Genomic DNA, 22,595 nt, shown 5'->3' with positions numbered 1-22,595 from the left:
CACATATATGTGTGTGTGTGTATTTTGCTGTCAAGACTATTATCTGGTGTGATTGTATTAAACTATCAAGTTTCTAATCTGTCAGGTGTAATCTCCACTTCTTCTGCTTCCCATGTCATTAAAAGTAAAACACATGCTAATTTAGTCAACTTTAGCCTGGCTACCTCAAATAGCACAGTTCTCCCGCAACACCCAGACTCAGTTTGTTTCAGGGTCGGGTGGACATTTTAACCCTAAAACAAATACAAATCATGATGTTATAATCCGATGGCAGCAAAAACCGGACATATTTGAAGCTTTTATTTTGAATGTTGCGCCGGAAGTTAATTTAAACTCACTCCGCGGGACTTGACGTAATGTAAATACACCCGACGGAGAAGGGTGAATAGACGAAGGCGAGGCTGCGTGGACGGGGGCAGAGAGGGGAGAAGACCTTAGACATTTTATCCAGAATTTCGGATAATGCAGTCTTTCAACAGGAGTGAGAGTGACTGGCAGGGGCTCGTCAGCGAGGTGAGTGAGAGGCGAAGGCCGTACAACGTCTTGGACGGACTGCTTTATGGACGACATCCGCTCCATATGGAATGGAATATTCCTAAACGGCAGTCTTTAATTCTTAAAAAAACCCCCAAAACAAAACAAACACCTAAAAACTTCGTACTCCCTCCTCCGTTTATTGTTGACAGACTCCTGTTTCACGGCTAGCATTTTCCGGTGGTCGGTAGCATCCAAGTCCGAGCTTTTGGTACAACACCTCGCTAACGTCTTAAAGACATGATGAGATCCACTTGTGGGGCTGCATCCGACTATTAATTTACACCTGGTTTCATTTCTGTCAATTCCATTTGCAGTTTATGCCTATCACTCAGTGTTAATGCAACAAAACAGCTCAATTTTTCCATGACAAGGCCAAAGAGCTTTTTGGAATGAAAACTCAGCAGCAGATTTCGATAGGGATGAAGCAATTTGACAGGAATGAATGACATCAAACTTAACTTTTTGTCAAGATTGGGGCCATACTTTATTATTCTTACATCATGTGTCATCTTATGTCATTTCATAACTTCACTTCCAGGTAAATTAAATGAGACACGCTTTAAGATAAATTTATGGTGAGTTTTGGAAAAGGGGGTGGGGCACAGACCAATATTGTATACAAATACCATGATTCGATATTGAATCACGGTATGGTCATGGTAAATAAATCAGTATATCATCTACATCATACAATGGCACATGTGCATTTCTTCTTCTTCCTGTCGCTGTCAGACCTATGATTGCCTGATGTTGCAGACCACAGTTAAACGACAAAAACCATCTTCCAAACCGCACCTCTGCTGCTTTATATGGAGCTCATGTGATATTGAGCTGGTCGGGTGCTATTTATATTTACACTGTTGCTTCCAATGTGTCTTATCTACACTTTAAACAGTCGGCTGCGGTGTTTGTCTTTCCACTTGTTTGGAACCTTGTGGTTGACAGGGAAATATCTTGGCCAACTCTGAACCCGGGAATAAGCACGTGAATGTCCAGTTGACTCTGTGCAATGATGTGTCGGAGTATATCTTTAAATTTGTCTTTTCGTGGCGTTTATTGTAGTTCCTGGTGTGCAAACGCAAGCTGGAGAGTAAGAAAGAGGCCCTCCTCATTCTGTCCAAGGAGCTGGATACCTGCCAGCAGGAAAGAGACCAGTACAAACTGATGGCCAACCAGCTGAGGGAGCGTCATCAGGGACTCAAGAAGAAGTACAGGGAGCTGATCGTGAGTGAATGAGGTTTTAAATGCTCTTGTCCATACAAGTGTGTCGTTCTGTCTTCTTTTAAAGTGGCGAACACTTCGGGAATGCTGGCCCCTGGCGTTTATGAGCGCACCCTCACATCCCAATCCACAGAGCGAGTGGGTGGTGAAGGTGATTTTGCATGCAGCAGATTAATGCTGCGCTATTTGGGAACTTTGCTTTCTGCATCCACTCATTAGCACTGAGAATTTGCTCATGTTAGCGCTGCTGTGCATCACGCGAAAACAACCCTGTGCCATTTTGATGTGAATCGCATGATTTGTTGCATGAGGCTTCCTGCCTTTTACCGCTAAGTGGTGCTATGGCTGTGAATTAAGTCGAGCTTGTCTCCAGGTCGAGACTTAAAAGATCTGATTGTGTGGATCCCGGTTACAACGGTTTTGTGCTTTATGGCAAAATGTTAAAATCGCCGGCACGGTCGTGTGACTTGACAAAAACTCAGTCTTCACACTGACCCATCACCATGAGCTTCAGGCTATCAGAACAAATTTGGAATGGATCTGGTCAACAGAGCCAACATAGAACAGGATCTGTTCAAATCTTATTTTGAACTTTTCTGGGTTCTCAGCCACAATTTATTCATTCTGAACCCCCCACATCAGGTTTGCAGTACAAACTGAAAAATGCTAGTTTTATTCCTGTGAGCGGTGACGATGTCTCACCCACCCTTCCGCTGCTCTCCCTCCTCGCCTCACGCCTGGGAGAGACTAGAAGATTATTAAAATCTTAACGTGGGAGACCCTGCACGTTGTGGCGAGTAACGACAGATTTAACAGTGTAGTTCTTGATGTGTGAAGTGTGCAACAGGATGACCAACACAGCACACCACGCACGAATAGATTCCGTCCAGCGAACACCGTTTTCACTCGAAAGACTTGAAATATTGTGGGGTCAAACGCGTGTTCAGGCTCAACAAATATGGCAAATGGAAACAAAGCTGAATGTGGCTCGCTCTTTGCCACCTGGTAAATCAGCCGTGGGAACAATTTCGGCCCAACTCCTCTCCTTGTCAGGTTGATTGTGCTATGTTTTAAAGGACATGTAGTGCTTCTGTCTTCAGCCAGCTTGCTTCCAAATCGAATCGTTAAATTCCACGTGACAATCCAAAGAATGCGGGCTCAGTTCTCCCTCCCAATCTGCACCCAGTTTAATGGGTCCTTCCCTGGCCCTCATGACAGTGTTTGGTGAAAAGACCCCTTATTATAATTATTGTTATTATTATTTGTATATATTCAGACAGCAAGTGCTGAAGCACTTGCATCATCAAATGAAGGATTTCACATCTGCCTGTTGTTTTTGATGAAAAGAAAACAGTAAAAGTCTTCTCACGTTTCAGGACGGTGACCCCTCGTTGCCTCCAGAAAAACGTAATCAGGTAAGTCGCTGCATCAGAAAACATTCCGCACAGCTTGAATACTTACTTCGTTACAGGACTTTGAGGCTCCAGTCAGAATTGTTCACATGCAGTCATTTACAAGACAAATGCCCCGCACACAAAAGTTGCTCCCACGCTCCCTGAACTGGAATGGCCGTTTTCTTTTATAATTTCACAAAGCTTGCCAAGTGATTTGAAATGATCAAGTTATTTCATGCGCGGGAATAATTCATCAAAATGAACCGTATTTGTCAGTTTTAGCCTTCGCAAGCCTTGAACCGATTTCAGTGCAAAAAGATTTCGAGAAATGCGTGGATAAATTAATAGATAGGTCAAAATCTCTCTCACTTCTCACTGTTCCGAGGCGATGGCTGCCGTAACAATCAAAAATATGAACCAGATTTTTCCCTATGGAGCATCTCAAGCCCAGTAATTTATTCCGTACTGGTATTTATTTAGCACTGGTTACTCGCAGCGCTCCATTTACAAAAGTATGAGCCAAATCCATGCATGGAGCAAGGTTGCTATTCATAAGTCATCTAAAATGTCATCAAATACACCTTTATCAAAAATGGCCTTTACCTACGTTACTAGAACTAGGGTTGCGTTTCCCAGTGTTTTTTATTTTGACAGTGTTGTTCTGCCACCTCCCTCCTCAGTGAGTTCATTTTCCACCCGTCTCCGCAGGTGAATCTGGCTCAGCTGTTGAGAGACTCAAGGGAACGTGTAAAACAGCTCGGCGAAGAGGTGAAGGAGCTGACTCAGAGGTTGGTTGAGGCTCAGGGGGATAACAAGGTGAGGCGGGCGCGTACAGTTTTTAGATGTGACGAAGGAAATCCGAAGGAAAAATTGGCTTTTTAAAGACGTTTTTATTTTCTACTTACAGCTCCTGAGAATGACTATTACTCGCCAGAGGCTGGGGGATGAAGAGATCGGGGTGCGCCACTTCCCTGCCCATGAACGGGAAGATCTGGTCCGCCAACTAGAGCGAGCCAGCCTTCAGGTAGATCGTTATCTTCCCTCAGGAAAAATTGGATCCTTGGCAAGTGTCTTTGCAATATCCCTGACTAATATGCCATATCTACAATGATTGGGCACTTTTATTGGTGCTAGCACTGTGTTTCTCTGCTTAATTCATCATGGAAGAGATACTGGGCCTGAACCCTTCCTCGGAGGCTGAGGTCCAGGTTGACATTTAGATGACTTATCAAGCTTTTGGCTAAGATCTGTTCACAGCAGAATGATACAAACCTCCTGATTTATTGGGACATGGTCACCGTAGAGGCCGTTCATGCCCACTATCCTTTTGGTCTCATTTTGACTGACGTGAGTTCATCCTTTCTTTTATTTTTTTACCTCGCTTGGACCACTGACTCCAGTTGGTACAGCACGCTCCTGAATATTTTCTTACACAAAGAAACATGGATGCATTACTCATGTTTTGGCTCATTTAAAGTGCCTGCTATTATTTTATTTTTTTTATTATGCATTGATTTATAAATTTGATTGTTTACTTTTAAAGAATTGAAAGGCTTAGCTTCAAATTATACCCCCTATATCCCTGGGCAGATGCAGCTCTTGTTGTTCACAACTTGTGAGGAAAGTGACATTGAGTATTTGAACCCCCAGACCTTGAAACCCCCTACCTATGGACATGGGACAGACCCCCTCTCTAGCCTCTTCCAAGTCTGTTCTCACTTTTTCCTTTTTTATAGGAAACAGTTTTTGAGCACTTGAACCACGGCCGGTTGTACCTGTTTTATCACGACAGATTTGGATATTTAATTTTTTTTTTTTTTGTTCCGATGTTTTGAGTATTGCTGTTGTACTGCTATTATTGTCGGTATTTATTTTATCTGAGCATAAAGTTGCTATTGTTACGGTAAACAAGTCAAGTTCAAGAAACCAATCTGAGATGCAGTTAATAGCAAACGGAAGTCCAAGTTGTTTGATGCGCTGGCTGTCAATGAAGCACGGATTTGACGGCTGTGTTTCCTCAACGTATTGGAAGAAATAACAAAAAGTTATTAGGAAACCTGAATACTGCTTTGATAGATGCGTGGCGACAGCTTACGTTTGTGATCAACGAAGGCGATTGATAGGAGTGATGTTGTACAGCGGCAGTCCATCAAAAACGAGGCTCTCATCTCACCCTGTCTGTTCATTTGTGAATACCACTGGGAGGACACCCACATTACTGCTACAGACACCGTGTGGCAAAAACAGACTGTGGCAACTATCGATAGCATGAGCTTTGTGACACAGCGTGTTCTGAATGAAGGCTTAGGTTCAGACCAGTCTCCTTGTGTGAGTAAACAAGCTACTTTGTTCGCTGATGAATCAGTTTATTTCTCAGGGTAGGTGCAGATGGATGCGTCTGCATGAGTTTCTGTTTGATCTTTTATTTTTGTTTCTTACTTTGGAGTGTCTGAAGTGGGATTGTGGTTTGTCTCAAGCAGGTGACATAATACAACATCCTGCAAACAGTGCTGGATTCTAAATAGAATCAGCGCCGCTGTTGTTTTTCGGAGGCAGGAAATGTGTTCATCCCCTTTGCAACCGCTCAGGGTTACACACGATGCATTTTGGTGACTAACACTTAATATAAACAGAAGTTTGGAAGAGAAATCTCCCTTTTTAAGATTAAAATCAATGGTGGATTTGTTTATGAAAAGTGATCAAATATGCAGTCGTCGTCATCTGCAGCTTATCCGGTTGGTCCGGGTTGCGGGGGCAGCAGCCTCAGCAAGGAAGGTCAGACTGTCCTCACCCCAGCCACTTCCACCAGCTCTTCCAGGGGAATCCAGAGGTGTTCCCTGGCCAGCCGAGAGATATAATCCCTCCAGTGTGTCCTGGGTTGGCCCTTAGGCCTCCTCCCGGTTGGACATCGTCCAGGAAATGTCCTCACCAGATGCCCAAACCGCCTCAACTGACTCCTCTTGACATGGAGGAGCAGCGGCTCTCCTCCGAGTCCCTCCCAAATGACCGAGCTTCTCACCTTCACCACCTCATCTCTAAGGGAGAGCCCAGCCACCGTGTGGAGGAAACTCATTTCGGCCGCTTGTATTGGTGATCTTGTTCTTTCAGTCATTACCCAAAGCTGATGATCATAGGTGAGGGTTGGAACGTAGATTGAGCGGGAAATAGAGAACTTCGCCTTTTGGCTAAGCTCCCTCTTTACCACAACGGACTGGTTTAGCACCCACATCACTGCGGATGCCGCCCCAATCCCCCTGTCAATCTCCCGCTCCATTCTACCCTCACTCGTGAACAAGATCCCAAGAAACTTAAACTCCTCCACCTGGGGCAGGACCTTCCCCCAACCTGGAGTGGGCAGGCCACCCTTTTCCGGCTGAGGACCAGCCAGGACTCAGACTTGGAGGTGATGATTCTTATCCCTGCCGCTTCTCATTCGGCTGCGAACTGTCCCAGCAAGAGCTGGAGGTCATGCCTTGATGGAGCTAAGAGGACCACATCATCCGCAAAAAGCAGAGAAGACATCCTCCCGCCACCAAACGTGACCCCTTCCAGCACCTGGCTGCGCCTAGAAATTATGTCCATAAAAGTTATGGACAGAACTGGTGACAAAGGGCAGCCTTGGCGAAGTCCCACCCTCACTGGGAACAAGTCCGACTTACTGCCGGCAATGCAAACCAGACTCACTCCTCCGGTAAAGAGACTGAATGACCCTTTGTAAGGGGCCATACACCCCATACCCCCGGGGTACCCCCCACAGGGTACTCCTGGGAATCCGGTCATAAGCCTTCTCCAAATCCACAAAGCACATGTGGACTGGTTGGGCAAACTCCCATACCCCCTCCAGCACCCTAGCGAGGGTGACGATCACTCTGACCCTCCTCTCCAGTACCCTGGTATAGACCTTTCCAGGGAGGCTGAGGAGTGTGATTCCCAATAGTTGGAACACACCCTCTGGTCCCCTTTCTTAAAGATGGGGACCACCACCCCGGTCTGCCTCTCCAATAACCCAGGGCATAAGATGCAGTGTTGAGTTAATCGAATGCAATCCAATATGGTTGCCTTGAGGCTTTGTTGGTGTTGTATTGCTCTATACATTGATGAAACGATATTTACTCTCCTTCAAAACCTGCAGCTGAGGTGTTCTTGAGGAAAGATGCTTTACTTTTACCTGCGCCAGTAGAATCACTCAATTGAAAATAGGGTTTCACAGCGGGGACTTCCGAAGTTGCTGACTGTTGAAAACCAGCATATGCGCACTCAGCAAACTCCACCGGAGTAAACAAAACATTTTTCAGTCACCTAAACCTTTCATTTGCTTCCTTGGAAAACATTTTTACCTGGTTGCATTTTTTTTTTTTCCCCAGATGGAAGAGTTGGAGCACAACATGAAGGCTCTGACAGACGAGCTGCAAGACATGAAAGCGGAGCGCACTGTGTTCAGGGAGAAGGCAGACCGACTCAACGTGGAGCTCAACCATATCCTGGGCAACCGTGAGGCGCGTATCATTGATGTGGACGCCCTCTGCATGGAGAACAGGTGAGTGGCATCCATTTCCTTTATTTTTTTTTTCTCCTTCAACTCTCTCTAATATGTACTTAACCAAATCAATATTTCATTGTGCAAACATACAATATTGTCTGAGCATCAATTTAAAACAAGCGTCTGTTAAGTTTTGCGTCTAATCCTCATCACCCTAATGTGCTCTGTCCTTCTGATGGGATTTTCGATTGGTAGGTATTTGCACGAGCGTTTCAAACAACTGCAAGAGGAAGTGAACCTCCTGAAATCCAACATCATGAAGTATAAGGTAGGCACAGATGAACAGGTCAAAACCTTCTATATGGCTGAACCATGTTTGTCAGTGTTCCAAAATGAGGCCAGTGTCAATTCCTGGATATTAAGTGATCATCTGCAATTTTTCTGTTGTAGTCAAAGTCATGGTTTATGTTCAAATGAACAACTGTTGCTAGAGTCACCGCTGCGTGCCTTTTCATTCCTCAAGCGTTTCATCCATCGGACAACTCGACGAAATGGCAGTCCGGAAAACCACACTGTCCTCTTGCACTGACTCACTTCACAAGAGCATCCAGCAAACCTGATTCTAGTCCTGGGCCATTACAAGTTCAGCCGAAACGTCGAGCTTGATTGTGGTTTCTCCTGTACGAGAGAGCGTATTTCATCTATATGTCTTGATTTCCCTCCTTGCAGACAGCTCTAGAGAGGAGGAAAAACTCAAGCATATATGGGAAATCAAACAGCAATCCCCTCACTGGAGTCCTGTCAGCCAAACAAGGTGAAAATCCAACCTACACAGCTCACTTTCAATTCTCTTTAAACTCAGGCACGGATGAGAGCCGCGTTAGCTAATGATGAAGCCAACAAGTGTTGCCCATCACCCGTGTTTATTGCATCTAAATGAGCTTTTGATGACTAAACTGCGCAACCTTTCCTTAGAAAACACCTTTGATTCTTGCCGTGTCTCATTGCAGTATTTAATAACTCCTGTTTTGCCAATCTTTCACGCCACCACTCAGACACCAGCTGGGTCACTAATTGTATTCTGAGTGGTAGAGAGCACCACTGGCAGGGAAATGAGCCTGCCATGATGAGTGACAGTTTCTGGCAGAAGCAGCGCAGTAGGCTGCGCTGTTAAAATGAAGGGAATGTCACCTCGCACACAGCTGTTTCCTACTCTCCATCTTTGTCGCTCTCGTCGTGCTGTTCCCCCATCTCTTGTTAGATCGCCCTGTTCTGTCCTATTGACTTATGAGTTGTTTACAAGTTTGCTGTGAAGACTGCATGTTACTGATTTCGTCAGTATTTGAGGGTGTCTTTCCGTCCACGGCCCAGGTCTCATCTCTCTCCTTTTTTAGTCCAGGAGATGCTGCTGGAAGAGCAGGGCTGCAGCCTGCCGGCCACTCCTCAGTCCATCTCCGACCTCAAGTCCCTCGCCACGGCTCTGTTGGAGACCATCCACGAGAAGAACCTCGTCATTCAGCACCAGAGGCACACCAACAGGTGATGGGAGGACACAACATAGTGATGTGGGGGATTGCTTTGCGCATTCTTTCATACAGGTGATCTTTTCCCTTCATCCATGCTCATGTTTGCTTACCTGCTCTCAGAGTCCTCCTCCACCTCCTAGGCAAACACTTAAACACACAAAACACACACAGACACTGTTCATCGATCTGAAGTAACCAGGGCCATTTTTGCTCTGCAGGATACTTGGAAACAGAGTTGCAGATTTAGAAAGGAAGCTGAAGACTTTGGAGGTTTCAGGGTTTTGGAGTCTTCCAGGTGGGTATTTTTTTTTCCTTTCTTTTTTTTTTTTAATGCTGTAAATATATGGTTTCCTTTTTCAAGTCTTGGAACAATTGTGCCAATTCACCCAACACTGTCCAGTTGTCTCTCTTCTAACAATTCTATACCTTTTTTGAAAGTTTTTTTGGAGTTACCCAGCTTATAACTGATTTTGAAGAAATACAGGCAAAGGTTTAAAGTGGGTGAAGAGTGGATAACCTTCCTTTTTCCTCGTAAAAAAATCTTGCAGCGTAACTGTCAAAGGCCGAGACAAAGACACCCCAATTAACGAACATGATCGTGTTTAGCTGTATACTTGAAACTTATCTTAAAATTTGGGGCACTGTACGTTATTCTAGCTAACTTCTTTATGAAGAGTTCATATCATTCCCTCTCGATGAGCTGGACAATTTGTGTTTTTCGGTTTCATTTTTCCTAGGTTTGCTTGAAATTGCTCTCTGATCAGTTGTCTTAACAATCTATTGAGCCATCTATCAATCTTCCCAAAGATTCTAGTAAGAATTGCCTTCGATATTCTAACTATCAGCCAGTTGGCCACATCACTGTTACATTTTGAGAGCTGAGGTGCAGAACGCCTTTGTTAAAAGGGATAAACAATTAATTCAAAAAAATGTAAGTTGTTTTGTTATTTATCTTAACTCAATATATCCCCCCCGCCTCTTTCTTTTGTTTTGAAAGCCATACATTAATGAGGTTTGATGTTCACAACTGTGTTTTTCTCTCCTCTTTGGCTGCGTCTCAGGCTTGACCTACCGCATATCTGTGGGAATTGGGAGTATGTATTCCTTCTGCCTCACTTAGCCCATCCATGCCCTTCACTATGTCATGCCAGGACAAATCTGGGCAGATGCCCAGAAAGCATGTCACCTCATACTCGCCGTTTACAGTGTGTCAATGCCACGACCACCCGTCCATGTGTCTGCTCATGATACCATCGACTACACAGATTGCCTGAATATCAGTATCAAACATTGCTCCTTCTGGCCCAGTGAATCTGTCCTACATTTTACACTCAGGGGAAAAAAAAAAACCTTTTTATTTTTTGTTTGTTTGTTTGTTTTTATTGGTTTTTTTGGGGGGGGGGCATGGGCAGCAGGCTTTATTTTAAGGTACCACACTGTTTTATTTGGGATCATATAAAATGTATTCTGATTCTCATTCGCACAAATTTGAATCATAAGTCAATTCATAGTAAGTGGGACTTTTCTGGGCATTGGAAGTTATCACCAAGTATGCCTACCAAATACCTGCAATTTGCGCAACAGTATTTCAATTTTGGCTGGCGAAGACAGTGGAGAATTGTAGAATAATAAATAGCGTGTGTGTGTGTGTGTCTGTCTATCTGTGGGTGAAAAATACTGGGAGTCTTAAATCGGTCTTTTCCACCAACAATAAAGTTCCATCGTTTTCCCACTGGAGGGAGATGTTGTGCTACATATTTGCAGACACAGACGTGTGGAGGGGCTGCCTAGTTGGAGGTGCCCTGTCATGAGACCATCATTCTCAGCACCATAAAACTGACAAGCATCCATTACTGAAAATGATTGCCCACATTACAAACACATTTAGGGGAATGTGCCGTTATTAGGGAATTTGTAGGCGAGGGCCCAGAGTGCCTGATGACCACACTGTCCACCACAGTTAGGGAGAGCGCAATATGGAGAGAGATGCGAGTCTCTGTTGCCTCGATATGATATGACAGTGGCCTGATAGATATTAAAAACATACAGGACAGGACAGACGGCCTCGGCTGCCAACCTTAGGCTCAAAGAACAGGCCACCGTTGTCTCTGCAGGGAGAGCCAAGACTGGTAACAGTGCCGCCGATGCAGGGACTCAGATAAAGTTCTGATTGATAGAGCCTCCTTTTTCCTCCCTGTATGGCTCCAGCGGCAGACATTCCTGTTAAGAGGAGGGCAGACGACTAGACAGCGCCGCACGAGAGTGTAAGATTTGACAGGTGTGAACAACTCTCTTCTTTCGACTCCCTAATGTTAGGGTAATGCAGCATACACAGGTGCCCGTTATCCACGCCTGATGTTTGTGTATGCATTTACAGTATAGAACAAGTGAGACAAGGATGACTGGACAGGCATCTGCCAGGAAAACAAGTCGTCAGTACCTCCCGAGTGCTGCCTGGAAACACACCGCCGTGCTCAGGCAAGGACTTGCTTTGCATACCTAATAAGCAACACCACCTTATTATTTGCTGTAAAAGTCAGTCTGCAGCTTTCCTTATAAGGTCCCTCTCAAATCTTGACTGTTTGGATGCGGTGGCACAGTCTTAAAGGTCAGCTATCTGAGCCTAATGAAGGAGGTTCTCTGAGAACTGCTGACCATGCTGCAGTACGGGACATCATATGAGCGAATGGTCATTTGTTTTCGATCAAAAAAACAAAGCAAAAGTAGTTCTGCGCAAAGTTTGAGTTTGGATTGGGTGAGAAATATCATCGTTTACAATGTCCACATTTTTACATTGATTATATTAATACCGTAACTTGTAATTGATCGTTATGGACGATGATGCAAGTTTATTCAATTAGTCCATCATTTTAGTTGACTTAAAAAAAATAAAAATTCTCACTACGATTCACGGCTCTGCCCCATGTAATGGATTCTTCCTCGGCTCATCCTGTACCCTAAAACATTCATTGATGGTGCTGACCTGCTGCTGACTCGCAAGTATTGTTTTTTTTTTGTTGTTTTTTTTCCCCTCTCCCTCTGTAAGTTCGTTCGCATTTAGTTTCCCAAAGTAAAGCAATGGGAAAGGAACATAGCGGGGAGAATGCCAAATTCATCTTCCACCACTGCTGAAATGTCCCACTCAAAATCACAACCCCTCAAGGAAAGTTCTCTTAAGTTCCAAGGACTTCTGCACAAAATATTACATTTCAGTCAGGAGGCAGTTAAGATCAAAGTAAGCGGAGGAAACGCCAACAACTTTGTCACCATCAGGGTTCCATCCCCTCTGTCCCCACCCCGAGCATCCATAACAATATGGTCTTCACCCACCGTTCACGATTCTCGCACGTTGTGTCACCTCAGTCATCCATTCTTCATTTGCGTTGCGCCTCATGATCACAAAAACAGACCTGGCTTGCCTGTTCACTGTAAAGGCAAAAGCCGATGAGCACACTGTGACAGGCCTGTGTGTGTGTTTGTGAGTGTATTTGTGATGTCTGGTTTAAAGTGCACAGTCTCCTATGAGTAGCATATGGTGTCAGCCTAAGAGGCATGCAGCCATCACTAATGAAGACAGATGACAGGGATTTGAAGCCACTTCCTGTGAGCAATGTGTGTGTATGTTTGAAGGCTGTGTGTAAGCACACATAGCACAGCAGCGTACGCGGAGGGACTCCATCTCATCCAAAACTTCACAAAACTGTCTTCATTTTTCTTCTGTGGTCATTTCGACACGACCCTAACGGGGTATGTTGTTCTTTCTGCAGGAACACGGGACAATATCACCATGAATGAGAACCTTCCACCAGAGCTTCACCCGACACGTGCCACGCCTCAGCTCAGAGTGCAGCCACCCATCGGTAAGTGGGTAATTGTGCGTAACTGGCTTCTCCAACCATTGATAAGAGCAGCCACTGCTAACGGCATAAACACTGTAATTAGCCACTACGTGCTAAGCACTCGTCGCTGTCGTCCATGTTTAACCCGAGTCCTTTCGCTTCCCGCCTCCATTCCTTTCTGCCTCTCATTGGTGCAAGCTGCCCAAATGTCATGGCATTTTGGAAATGTGAAGCAAATTCTCTCCTGCTGACATTCAGAAACTTCTGCCGTGTTCTCTTTGAAAGGAGACGGGGGGATGGGGGGGCATAAATATGGATGCCAGCTCAAGTAATGCTGCTTTCTTCCTGCATGTGTGTGTGTCTGCGGGAAAAGGTGGCTGAGAGTCTTTAACCTTTTTCCCAGCGCATTCACAAATATGGGTCAGTAATCCCCAAAGTGAGAGCATATTTTGGCGAAGAGGCAGAACTAAGCTGTTGCTGTTGCCGAGATGCGGGGCGTCACACTCGTCTTGCGTCCTCTTGTCTGTGGCGCTTCTGCTGCTGCTGCTGCTGCTGCTATATTTAGCCTGTTGCCATGGAAGCACTTCAGTCACATAAGTAATTGAAATAACTTTCTATATTGACACAGCGGCCCAAAAGAAAGTTTTCCTCTTCAAAATTAAATTTTCTGACATCAAAAGACAACCTGAATGATAATGCCGAGCATGATACTGTACGCCTGGAAAAATCTGTTGGTTTTCTTCACGACGTGTCCATGCAGCCAGCATGTACGAGTACTGTTTGAACTTGCTCTTTCTACGAAGCTCCTTGTCGCAGTGCCTTTGCTCCTTCTTTGGCAACATATCTCCGTCTATCAAGCCATTCGCGTTTAAAAACAAACAAATGATATGAAATGTTACATTTGGCGCCCTGCTTTTCCACCAGACTCCCAAGCTGCAAAATCCTGTGTGTACTGTCACTCTGCTCTGTCAACTGAAAGCAAAGAAATCCAAAGGGCTCACATATGTTTAATTAGTTGTTCTAGATACTAATTTTTTATCAAGACATAGTTTGCACAGAGCCTGCGGTTGCAAAGTGACTCATGGTAAGGTATTTAAAAACACTATCTGCAGTGACCATTGTTTAAGAGGCTGTGTGTTCCGTGACGTCCGTCACCTCCCTGACTTTGATCTCTGAGTTTGGATTTGGATCTCAGCTTAGGACCAAAACTACCAAAACCCTGGTCATCCTTCACTCCCATACTGCAGCCGCCAGCAATGAACAAGTGCAACGTTGATCGGATCGACAGTTATTAAGTTAATCACTTGAAAGACTTACAAACCGGCATACAGAGACTTCTTTCATTTTTAGCAAAAAATAGATGAACCCACTGAAACGGTTTCCTTGTAGCATCTGTGACTTCACGCTTGTTGTACATGCAGCTGTCTCTGCCCGATCTCTCTTGCGGAAGAGATTCTCAGCTTGAAGGTGATGAAAGAGAAAATGAAATAAATAAAGCAGGATTTTCACGTGTTCATCAGTCCCCCTCTTTTCTGGTTCTTCAAAACTGCTTTCTAATGCTGCCGTTCATTCGCGCTTTGAATGTCTCTACGTCCATTCAGTTGAAATGGTCGAACCGTAATTTGGTGAGATCGACTTAAAATTTTCTCTGTCATTTTTTTTTTCTCCTCTTGATTATACAAGGCTTGTGTTCGGATAAAAGGACACTGTTCAATAAAAACAGACGCTCCAGATTTAGCAATCAGCTAACTTCCAATTCTTTTTTTGTTTTGTGCCATGATGAATTGAACAGAAAAACAGTTCGATAGTATAGGTTGCACTTGTCGCTCGTAGATACGTGTCGTGGCCGTCCCTCGTGCCGATGTCGGTCAACAATGTGCGACTTCATTTGAACTACAGAAACAGGCAAACTTCATTGTTTTCTGCTGTCGCCGTGGCTTCTGATCAAGTGAGGAATTATAATGACCAGTTGTTTCATTTTCCTCCACCCACTTTGCCAGATGACAGAAGTTCCCATGAATCGTCGTGGGAACGCCGCTCCGCTGGCAGTGACCTTGGCACAGATGGCGTCAGTATAGAAAGCACACCTGCACTGCTCAACAGCACGGAGCCTCTTGCAGGGGTGGAGATGAATGGGATCGATGGGAGAGGGGGAGACATGGTAACCCCGACAGAGGACCAAGCAGCGTTAGAGCTGGAGGAGGGGCGAAGTCCAGTGGAAGAGGCGGGGCATGAGGTGGAAGGAGTTGAAGATGAAGACCTTGGCTCCACAGTGGAGGAAGGAGAGGAGGCAGCCTTGGCGCTGGACGCTCCTCGCAGCGACTCAGACCTTCAGTGGCTTCCGATGAGACCAGTCTGTGCCGATCAGTCGGAGGTGGATGATGGCTCCGCCTCTCTCCCTCCAGCCTCTAAATCAATTGCTGATTGCCCAGCGGACTGGGGCATACGTTGTCAATCTCTGCAGAGTGACACTTGTCAAACTAACAACTTGGCGTGACGAAACCTTTTAAATCCTTACATCATTCCTTGTTTATACAGCATAACCGCAACCAAGAGCTGGGCTTTGGTCGATAAAACGGACAGGGCGAACTTCTTCAGCTGCCACGGACGGAGTCACCGGCGCGCAGGCTTGTTGCAGTGCAGGAACACACAATCCTGAAATCAATCGAGTCACAAACCCAATGGCCTGCAGGAAGAATTTAGCAGGAAAAATTACGGACTCCTGTGCCCTGTGTTTCCTTCTTCCTCTCCCCTGCGAGAAGATAATCCCAGTAGTTTGCTTTCTTCTTCTTCAGAAGGAAGGTGAATAAAGAGTGCTGCATTTAGTTTAGAGGGCTCAAACTGGCTTGTCATGAATGTCTTGTACATGTGTGCAAATGAATTCTATTAATATTAGAGATGCTATTGATGTGCAGTCAGCTATTCGGGTAACTCATACAATCTAGATGTTGGAGTACATGTGCCTTAACGTGGATGTATTTATTTTTCGATGTAAACGCACATACCTTCAGTGTTGTTCAAAAACCACACACAAACGGGGTCTTTATCTGACCCAAACTTCAACTCTAGCTGACTTTGTCAACTCGATACTTCTTTGAGCTTTAACACCGATGACGTTTGTTTGATTGTAAGAATTCGGAACCAGAAAATGAGCCCGTATCCGCAGAAAATCACCCTTCCTAATTTCTGAGCGCGCTCAAGGTTGGCGTCTCATTAATTCCAAACGCAGCGGCCTCAGCCTTTTGATTGTTTTTCAGATTAGAGACGCTCAACTTGATTCTCTTCTTTTCAAGCCTCGGCAGAGGGTTGTCCCTGCATTATAAAATCTATACCAAGTTGTTTTGAAATTATATAAAAACAAAAACATTCCATGTCTGTCTTGTGTTGGATTTACCAAAGAAAAAGTGTATTTAAGTTGTGGAAATATTTATATTTTTGGCTGTGCATGGATAAAGTGTTTTTTGTTTTTTTTTGATATTCCAGTTTCAGGTTTTGTTTGTCTCTAAAGAACCATTCATGCGACCACACGCAACAAACGCCTCGCTATTACGTAACTTCAGATAACAGTCAAAGACACTGGACGGTCCAGTGAATAAATGCGCAGGCGCAACCGCTTTGTCTCGCTCTCGCAGTCCAGAGTCCGCCGTTCATCGAGGCTCAGCGGTAAGGCCTTCTCTCCCTGCACGCAGGTGACAGCTGGCCTCGCCAGGCTAACGCAGCGTCAAAGCCAGAATCCATGAAGAATCCGTGAACTGCTTATTCTGCAGAAGGCAACTTGCTATTTTTAATCTGACACAAAATAAGAGGCGAAGAGAGAGAGAGAGAGAGAGAGAGAGAGAGCGCGCGAAGGGAGCCGTGGTGTGTACCCGCTGTCGGCCCTGTGCCAGGCAGCTGATTTGGCACACGACGATCCTCCCCCACCCCCCCAAGGATCTTAAGTTCATAAACCAGATGGAATCTGAACTAATGAAATTGTAAGATGATACCAGCTTGCTGCTGGATTCCTTGTAACGCTGTTGCACGTTCTTACACTTTGCATCCCTTAAAGAAATTAGTGAGCTTTGCCTATTTGTGACAAAAGAAGTTGGGGGGAGCTGCAGGGTACACAAGGGTATAAATGTCTGTGTGTGTGTATCCGATTAATCAGATAATATTGACATTTGCTGGCCAAATCTGTTGTGTAATATCAGCATATTGGATATTAATTAATATCAAACGGGGAAAAAAAAAACCCAGATGTCATGCATCCCTTATTTAGGGAACGGAAAAAGGATGAAGAATGATTTTGGAACGCCTCATAACTCCATCAATAATAACGGCAGGAACACTGTAAACTTTTACTTCAAAGAGATTCATGATAGCCGTCTGACCAGTACAGGTGACCCGGGTCGCCTCCGAAGCCCCGAGAGAGAAGCAAATGAGCGCTGAGAGCTGTTGCAGCCGATCATCACCTCTACAGATAAAATGAGGCTGTGGCAACAGTATAATCTAGCGTAATCTCAGCTGGCTGTCTGTGACAGCATCATCCTGCACTAGAGAGCTGGTAAAAATGTGTATTGTGACATGCCCTGACACGCCCGATGCTGCCTGAGTGATTCGGGTGAGTGTCCGCGTCTCTGTCTTTCGAGGGCCGCGTACTGAGTATTTGCATGCGAGTCCGTCTTGTGATTTTTCTTCCGTCATTTTGCAGCAGATCATATCGACCGCTCACGTTATCTTGCTTGGATTTGAGCCCTCGCCCTCACTCATCTCACCCTGGAGTCTGAGCAGTGGGGGAGACCAGCTGGGGTTACAGCAATGCCCACCAGCTCTAATAAGTGTGACCATGGAGCCAGGGGGCAGCTGGAGGTAGGAGGATTTGACACCCCATCATTTCTGGATCCTCAAAAGGTTTGAGGCATGAGAGGTGAACAGGGGTACTTGGAGCCAGGAGTTTCCAGGCCAGGGTTAATTACTCTACCAACTGGTTGCCTCTTCCACTGATGGTCAGTGCCCTCCTGTGATCCAGGGTTCATTCGCTCACGTTGCTTTTTTACGCTTACCTGAGTTTTATCACGCGGTGCCTCTGAGACACTTGCCGAGCCCTGCAGCTCTGCTCCACGGGGGCTGCGATTTGAGGAGTGTAACTTTCTGCTCTGTTGCTGACAAGGCGGTTATTATCTGAGATAATAGAGGAGAGAGAGAGCGAGAGAGAGAAAAACCAGACCGAATGTGTCAGTCACCCCTTTCCTCCTTGTTTCATGTGGAGCCAATAATTCGAATGTATCATGAATCTGCTATGCATAACCGCATCATTTGTTCAGGCTGCGCTTTCATATCGGGATGGGAAGTCTGCAATTTCTGTGTGCATTTTCTCATTACTGCAGCTGTCACATATAAAAGCAGAATAGTCATCTGTAGATAGGTAAACTGTGTCAGCCTAAAACCTGAAACTGATATGCTGTACAAGGGCTTGGTGTTGCTAGAAAGATTCATGTCTTTTCATATATTTCCCTCAAATCAATTTAGTTTTAGTTTGTTTTGTTTTTTTAAAACCTCTAAAATCTTTATTTTTCCGGACACATGACCTAACTACTACAGACATAACCCTAAGCTGTGCTCGTGCGTAATCACTGTCCTGAGGATGAGCCGACACTTTGAGGGGAAACGCATATTTTTTCCAAAAAAGAAAAAAAAAAAAGTCCCAAATTTGACCCCAAATTTCAACGTTTGCCTAGCGAGGGACACAGAAGGTGTCTTCAATGCACAGGCGTTGAAAGAGCTCATTTCATTCCAGCATACACAACTGTCTTGAAGACTTCCCCTGACTCTAAGTAACTGTAGTTATTGACCTAAAACTAGTGTTTTTGCGAATTGGGGACTCAATTTTGTCCCCTCCTGCACATAAAGGCACCAGTTACCGGATCTGAATTGTGTCCCTAAGGGGCAGAAATCATACCCCCACTGATATACGGGAGCATTAAATGAATAAGTTGATGTTTTTGGGAGCCGCGTTGTCATTGGTTTTTCTCTCTTCAGCGAAGTCTTACCTCGGTCTGCTTGCCGGGTGAGTTGGCGTCGCCTCGCGATGGTGTCAAAAAGGAATCTCCCAGCTCTCGACTAGTTTCACTGCGGTCCCTCTGTCTTTGTGAATTGAGAAAAAGAACATCGAACTGACGATGCAAGATGGAAAGAAATATCCTCATGAGCTCAAGACACCTAAATGTGAGTATTCGAAGAGCAAAAACAGGGTGACGTATCGCTTTAAGTAGATATTCACATCACATCAGAAAACATTTGTCATCTGGGACTCGCGCGGCCCTCATTTATCGAGAAGTTTACTCGATGACGGGATTTGGCCTGCTCTGCCCCTGCCTATGGGTCTTTGTCCCCGCCGACTGCAAGATCTCCTGGAGGCACAGCTGAAAGTGACTTCAACAGCAATGACATGGCTCCCGAGGCCCTGTTGGAAAGCAAGGCCAGCAAAGTGGCAGGGCGTCGGAGGAGGAAGTGGACAGCTGATGAGCAGAGATGGCGGGGATTCAGTCAGATCTCTATTAAGATATAAAATGGTGGGGCGGAGTGATAAGAGGGAACTGGACCCTGAAATCATTGATGGGGCAACTGGAAGGAGACTCTTGAGTCTGACCAAACTTTTTAACAGCTCTTGTATTTCAGTGTGAGATGCGTACAGTTGTGTCTTTGTCCTGATTTGAATGAGCGCTTTCTCTTCCTGGCAGGAATCCCTTCATAACATATCTATGTTGGTGCTAAATTAAATAGTTCAATATCACTCTCAACGTTGCCAAACGCCATTTTAGTCCAGATTGGAGCTGATTTGTCAGAAGGACTTCACCGTGTCTCCCCATGAGCCGGGAAAAACAAAATACACGGTTTTGCTGGGGAATCTACGGAGCCCCAGTTTGGCCATAGAGAGAGCAAAAGATTTTTTGCGACCGCAAGATAAAATTGGATCCCACAATTTGATAAATTCCTAACCACAAGATACAATTTAATCTGACTGTTTGGTGGCAGGAGCTCGAACTAATTTGATCCAAAAACGTGAATAATTTGTGGCCACAGGAAACGAGTTGTTAACCACAGTTCGAGTAATTTGTGACTGGGAAATATTTGAATCCTCGCAACTTGCTTAACTTATGGCCACGAGATATAACTCCTTCCTAAAAATTGGATTTGGATCACGAGATTGAACTTGTTCCCACACTTTAATTGATCTCTGGCCTTGTTCCCAATTTGATGATTTTTGTGGCCAGGAGATATTTTTTTCTGACATATTAATTCAAGCCTGCTGCAAAAAAAAATAGATATTTTTCCCCACTGGCGACTCTGGGGCTCCATAAAATTTCCTCAACTCAGCATCGGTTACACAAAATTATTATTTTTTTAAATCCCTCACCTTCAGTTGTAGCCAAGGGTTCAAGCTTCTTTTTGATGCAGTATTAGCACATTACCAACCCACACAATCACTGAGAGGGAACGTTTTCAACAAGTGATGGAAACGCATGATTAAGATGAAAAACAAAACACAAGGACTTATGGAATTTTTCATGAAATACACATGATCTTATTCATAAAATGGCTGCGGTGCATTTTTTATTTTATTTTTTTAAACGCAGTGTCACTCACAGGTTGTTCTTTATTCACGCTCAGGTTACGTCGATTGATTTAAAAAAAAAATACAGCATGAAACAAAAGTATTATACGGGGATTAAAAAGTGCCAGTATTTCTTTCTTTTTTTTTTTTGGTACTCGAGAGATCATTTTTACCTCAACTTGGAGGTTGCAGTTTCCGCTCATAAAAATAAGCGATGGGATGAATCCCCACCATTGTCCTTTCTCTCATGTTTGCCAGAGCCATTTCATACACAACTGGACTCCTATTTAATCGCCCGCGACAGAGAGACGGACAGAAAGTCCCCACACTATTTTAAAATGATCCTTGAACATTGGAGCATCGTGACTTTGTTGTAACGTTGGCTTCTCTTAAACCATCGCCATCAATTCCCCAGCTAGAACCAATGAGCCATTTGCCATCATGCAGCTTTGTCGCGATGTCCAGGCTGTGTAATTACCTGTGTCAAAGGCAATGATTGTCCTAAGTGACAGATTATTCATCACTTCATAATTGTAGAGGTTGAAAGAAAGAATTTAGGCTCCTGTCATGGAAGCCCAAACATGTATAGCTATCTACGCTCAAACGCAACTCAAGATTTCACTTTTGTACATGACCTGTGAGCACATCACGAATGAGGAAAATACTATTTAGAATAAAAATAACAGACGGTATTTTCTTAATCCGATTACGTTTCGGGTTTCTTTGAGCAGTTGTCTGCCCAATTCCAACGAATGAAAAGCCGATTAAGCGACCTGAACCATCAAGCAGATTCAAATAGACACCCTCCCTCCCTTTCAGGTGGATCCGTCCAGGTGATGTCAGAGGTCAAGCGGAAATAAACAAGTCGAGCCAGAAAAAAAGCCCCGTTCAGATCCAAAGCACAAGTGAAATAAATCCGAAGCAGGGAAAAGTGAAAAGGGTGAGCGAAAAATGTCAAAGAGCAGCGGTGGAAAGGCTGCCACAGGGGAGTCTATCGAGTCCCTCAGGGTTGATGTGTTTTTGTTTGCTGACCTGAAATTTCGTTTGGCTTCAACAAAAAAAAAGCCAGTGGGATTTTGTATTGACTTTGCCACAGATTATTATCAGCGGCGATTGCAAATCACGTATACACCGACACAATTTCATCACAAATTTACACCGCGTTTTACGGTTTTTGAAAAATAAAAGGGAAATGACAAAAGTACCAAGATCACGCAGCGCACGAACCACGCCGCAGACACCGGACCTCAACGTCACCGGAACAGTTTCGAGCTTCTTCTTCTTGCTGCTTGTTGGGCTTTCTTGTTTAGCAGCTTGGTAGCAGCCTCCAAATTCGCAGTATTTATAGATATATTTCATTCTGGTGACCAAAAAAATAAATAAAATGAAATGCATCGAGCTATTGTGAACCACTGAAAGTATTTCAGGCATTTAACCAAAACACAAATTCACGATTCCCGTTGAATTTAGATGAGGGAAGTGGACATTTAGCAGTGTAACCTCCAGGATTTAGGACTTATTCCTGTCTCAATCTACAGACCGGGAAACAAATAATTTAGCTGAAAAATTTCCTTTCAAATATCATCAAAAGAAGGCCGAAACGGGTGGGGAACACCAAAATTGGCACTTGTAGTTTCCCCAGCGCATTCAAAGTGATGAATATTTGATTTCCTGAAGAAAATCATTCAATTAAAAACTTGCGGTGATGTAAAATATGGTGCATTGGTGCCTGCAGCAACATGGGGGGGGGGGGGTCCTCACCGGTCCCTGCTGCAAATATTCTGCTTCTTTCACTGCCTGGAACATCAATGCAATAAACACTTGGATATTCTGAAACTATCATTCATTCATTTTTGCACAGAGCAACAACAACAACAAAAAAGGTAGCGCGTAAGTATGTGTGTAGAACCCTTTCATCATCGTTTATCACCAGCCTGTAATGCGGTGAGAAGAGCTGAAGGGGGCGAAACAGCAGTGTGTGTGTGTGTGTGTGCGTGCGTGTGC

The 22,595-nt window shown here is 44.6% G+C and overlaps 1 protein-coding gene across 3 annotated transcripts; it reads left to right on the top strand.

The window, feature by feature from the left end:
- The first annotated feature begins 352 nt into the window (after positions 1 to 352).
- Positions 353 to 16,552, top strand: ccdc149a (coiled-coil domain containing 149a). 3 transcript variants are annotated; one of them, XM_086198153.1, is made up of 13 exons: positions 353 to 513; positions 1,600 to 1,761; positions 3,135 to 3,173; positions 3,861 to 3,968; positions 4,060 to 4,176; positions 7,517 to 7,689; positions 7,888 to 7,960; positions 8,362 to 8,446; positions 9,027 to 9,171; positions 9,377 to 9,453; positions 10,220 to 10,252; positions 12,926 to 13,018; positions 14,998 to 16,552. In XM_086198153.1, the coding sequence occupies exons 1-13, from the start codon at positions 463 to 465 to the stop codon at positions 15,492 to 15,494; spliced, it is 1,653 nt and encodes a 550-aa protein (XP_086054279.1). In that variant the 5' UTR covers positions 353 to 462; the 3' UTR covers positions 15,495 to 16,552. The 3 variants fall into 3 exon arrangements, with proteins under 3 accessions (XP_086054279.1, XP_086054281.1, XP_086054280.1); XM_086198155.1 differs by lacking the exons at positions 12,926 to 13,018; positions 14,998 to 16,552 and adding exons at positions 11,367 to 11,436; positions 11,536 to 11,620; XM_086198154.1 differs by lacking the exon at positions 10,220 to 10,252 and having other exon boundaries at positions 14,998 to 16,548.
- The last annotated feature ends 6,043 nt before the right edge of the window (positions 16,553 to 22,595 follow it).

The sequence above is a fragment of the Aulostomus chinensis genome, chromosome 24 (assembly GCF_037954235.1).
Source record: "Aulostomus chinensis isolate RoL2024-O1b breed Wild chromosome 24, RoL_Achi_v1.0, whole genome shotgun sequence".
Taxonomy (NCBI): domain Eukaryota; kingdom Metazoa; phylum Chordata; class Actinopteri; order Syngnathiformes; family Aulostomidae; genus Aulostomus; species Aulostomus chinensis.
The sequence above is the reverse complement of the archived record's forward strand: the minus strand, read 5'-3'. Positions and strand labels throughout refer to the sequence as shown.

Coding starts and splice junctions, on each gene's coding strand:
- ccdc149a (XM_086198153.1), top strand. CDS start 463: ATGCAGTCTTTCAACAGGAGTGAGAGTGACTGGCAGGGGCTCGTCAGC. Junction 514..1,599: donor GGCAGGGGCTCGTCAGCGAG/GTGAGTGAGAGG, acceptor CGTTTATTGTAG/TTCCTGGTGTGCAAACGCAA. Junction 13,019..14,997: donor CAGAGTGCAGCCACCCATCG/GTAAGTGGGTAA, acceptor CCACTTTGCCAG/ATGACAGAAGTTCCCATGAA.